Raw genomic sequence first — 3254 nt, 5'->3', positions numbered from 1 at the left:
TGAGTGACTGGATCCAGAATAAAATTGCTGTCATCAATCTCGGGTAGGAAAAGCTTGGAGAAAGGTCACCTCACCTTTCCACTGTTTCTTGTTTGACTGTGAAGTGACACCCAAGGCACAGCTGGGCTGCCTCAGCCTGTGAGGGGGCTTTCTCCAGAGACCAGGCCCAGGCTGGGTGACCTTGAGCAGACACCAGAGTCAGAAGGACACCGTAAATGGACCAGGGTGAAGATCTGGGAGACTCCTCTGCTCCTCCTCGGGCAGCACCTGCTCCCACTGAGCAGCCCCAGAGTCACTCCAGGGTGTGGTGAGAGCGGGCCCAGGACTTCCAGAAAGCCTCTCTGCCAAAGCCCACTACCCTGCCTGTGTGGGTCTAATTCTCAAGAACAAGTGGGTGACAGAGGGCAGCTCTCTCTCTCTCTCTCTCATTCTCTCCCTCAGTGACCCTTTCCTTTGTTCCCACAGAGTACCCTAAATGAGAATGGTAGCTGAAAACTCCTCTGTGGCAGAGTTTATCCTCTCAGGCCTAACCAACCAGCCGGGACTCCAGCTGCCCCTCTTCTTCCTGTTTCTAGGCTTCTATGTGGTCACCGTGGCAGGCAACCTGGGCTTGATAACACTGATTGGGCTGGACTCTCACTTGCACACCCCCATGTACTTTTTCCTCTACATTTGTCCATCATAGATTTTTGTTATTCCACTGTTATCACACCCAAAATGCTGATGGGTTTTGTCTCTAAGAAGAACATCATCTCCTATACAGGGTGTATGACTCAGCTCTTCTTTTTCCTTTTTTTGGTTGTTTCCGAGTCCTTTATCCTGTCAGCAATGGCATATGACCGGTATGTTGCCATCTGTCACCCATTGATGTACACAGCCACAATGTCCCCCCTGGTCTGCTTGTGTCTTTCGTTGGGTGTCTATGGAATGGGGTTTGCGGGGGCCATGGCCCACACAGTGTGCATGGTCAGACTGACCTTCTGTGCTGACCACCTGGTTGACCACTACATGTGTGACATCCTGCCCCTTCTTGAGCTCTCTTGCACCAGCACCCATGTGAATGTGCTGGTAGTTTTCATGGTTGTGGGCATTGATATCGGTGTGCCCGTTGTTACCATCTTCATTTCTTATGCCCTCATCCTCTCCAGCATTCTCCACATTCGTTCCACTGAGGGCAGGTTCAAAGCCTTCAGCACCTGTGGCTCCCACATAATTGCGGTTTCCCTTTTCTTTGGATCTGGGGCATTCATGTATCTCAAGCCATCTTCTCTTCTACCAATGAGCCAGGGAAAAGTGTCCTCCTTGTTCTATACCACTGTGGTGCCCATGCTGAACCCATTAATCTACAGTCTGAGGAACAAGGATGTCAAAGCTGCTCTGAAGAAAACCTTGAGCAGAACATTGTTCTCCCAAGAAAGGGGCAATACTTAGGGAAGGTACATTCCTCCTTCCATAGGTGATGCAGGTTCCAGTGGTTACATGGAGGAAGTGTTAACTCTTTCTCAAACAAGTTTATCTTTCCCATCTGATGCATCCTTTAATTTTTATGTTCTATAGGATTTTACTTATTTTTAGAGAGAGGGGAAGGGAGGGAGAAAGAGAAAGAGAAGAAACACTGACGTGTGAGAGAAACATCAATCAGTTGCCTTTCATAAGTGCCCTGACCAGGGACAGAATCTGCAACCCAGGCATGTGTCCTGACTGGGAATCAAACCAGCAAACTTTCAGTTCCATTTAATACATATATTTGTATATTGACTGGGTAGTACATGTCCATTTAAAATTGTTACCCAACATCCCTGGCCAGTATGGCTCAGTTGGTTGGAATATCATCTCATAACCAAAAGATCGCTGGTTTGACTCCTGATCGGGGCATATACGTAGGTTGCACCTTTGATCTTTGCTCCAGGCACATATAGGAAACAACCAATTGATGTTTCTCTCTCATGGCAATGTTTCTCTCTCTCCCTTCCTCTCTCTCCTCCTTCTCACTCTAAAAGCAATGCATCAATGTCCTCAGGTGAGGAGTTTTGGAAAATGCTTCCCATAGAATAATCAGTGAAAGAAAAATCCCCCTTTACTCCAGTTTTCTGAGTCCTCCTATACCTCCCACTGGGTCCATCACAGTTGCTTGTAACTTGTTCATTTTTAGACAATCTTTGCATGTATGGCACCTGTGGATACAGACATAGGATCTTGTCCTTGTTTTCAAAGTGTTAGAAAAGCTGCTTTAACATGTATTTGTTACTAAAAATTAATTAGATAAGGAGGGAATGGGGAAGATTACTGTGATAAAAAATGAATAAAAAAAGCAGGAAACATGTATGTGAATGGTGGTGGTAGCCCAGAAGAGGGAGAGATAAAGGAATCCTGGGAAACCAAGGGGGCCTCAGCTCTTGTTTTGAGCTCTTGCTGTGCAGCCCATAACATGGCTCACAGCAAGAATAGTTTTTTCTGATCTCTTGCCTCCAACTTGATTTTTATGACAAGATTCTTCATACAGATGTTTTATATCTAATTCATATGTTTTACTACTGTATATTATTTTATTTTTCATATTATGAATAATACTTGCTTAATACACTTATTCAATACATCTTTCCATTTTTCCCTAATTAGGATACATCCTTAGGGAATCACTGAATGACAAAGATTCTTGAATTTTATTGTAAATTCCCTCTAGAAGGTGTATTTGCACTCACTGGCAGCATAAACATATTCAGCATAAACATATTCACATAAACATAAACATATCCTACCTTGGCCAGCACTTGGGAAAGCTTATTACCTTTCATTCTGGTTGTCGTGTTGTCTCCTCCTTTTATATCTTTTTTCCCTGTACTTTGTAAATTACTTGTGAATCTAAATGGGTGAAAAAGAGAAAACTCGCAACAAAATTGAAAACACTTTTCTTCCTCCTTTTCCTTCCTTGTATGCTCCCCTTATTTCATAAATGACTTTCCTTGACTTGATCCTGTGTCTGGTAAACTTTTCCATCCTGGGAAGGGAAGATGCTTGGCAGCCCTTATCTCTGTGATAGTCTATTTTGAGATTCCTTTCTGAAATCTCTTTTCTCTATTTTGGATGGTTTCAGGGTCCTGGCTCTGTGCTCGCACAGCACACTGCCCTTAACCTACTAAGTGCTCATTTACTTTTCTGTGTCCACCCGCACCATCAATTAGACTGTTTCCTGCAAGCAACGTCCATGTTGACGTATCCCCCAAACATAGCACAGTACCTGATGCATTTAGAGC

The 3254-nt window shown here is 44.2% G+C and overlaps 1 protein-coding gene across 1 annotated transcript; it reads left to right on the top strand.

Moving 5' to 3' along the window:
- Positions 1–472: 472 nt before the first annotated feature.
- On the top strand, positions 473–1431 carry LOC118987123 (olfactory receptor 145-like). Its single transcript, XM_037046171.1, is given in 2 exon segments — positions 473–668; positions 671–1431. Coding segments are annotated over 2 exon segments (954 nt in total). The 5' UTR covers positions 473–475.
- The last annotated feature ends 1823 nt before the right edge of the window (positions 1432–3254 follow it).

This window comes from Sturnira hondurensis, unplaced genomic scaffold, assembly GCF_014824575.4.
Source record: "Sturnira hondurensis isolate 20B ecotype Veracruz unplaced genomic scaffold, ASM1482457v3 Scaffold0005036, whole genome shotgun sequence".
NCBI classification, from domain to species: Eukaryota; Metazoa; Chordata; class Mammalia; order Chiroptera; family Phyllostomidae; genus Sturnira; species Sturnira hondurensis.
Note: the sequence above shows the minus strand (reverse complement) of the source record. Positions and strands in the feature narration are given on the sequence as shown.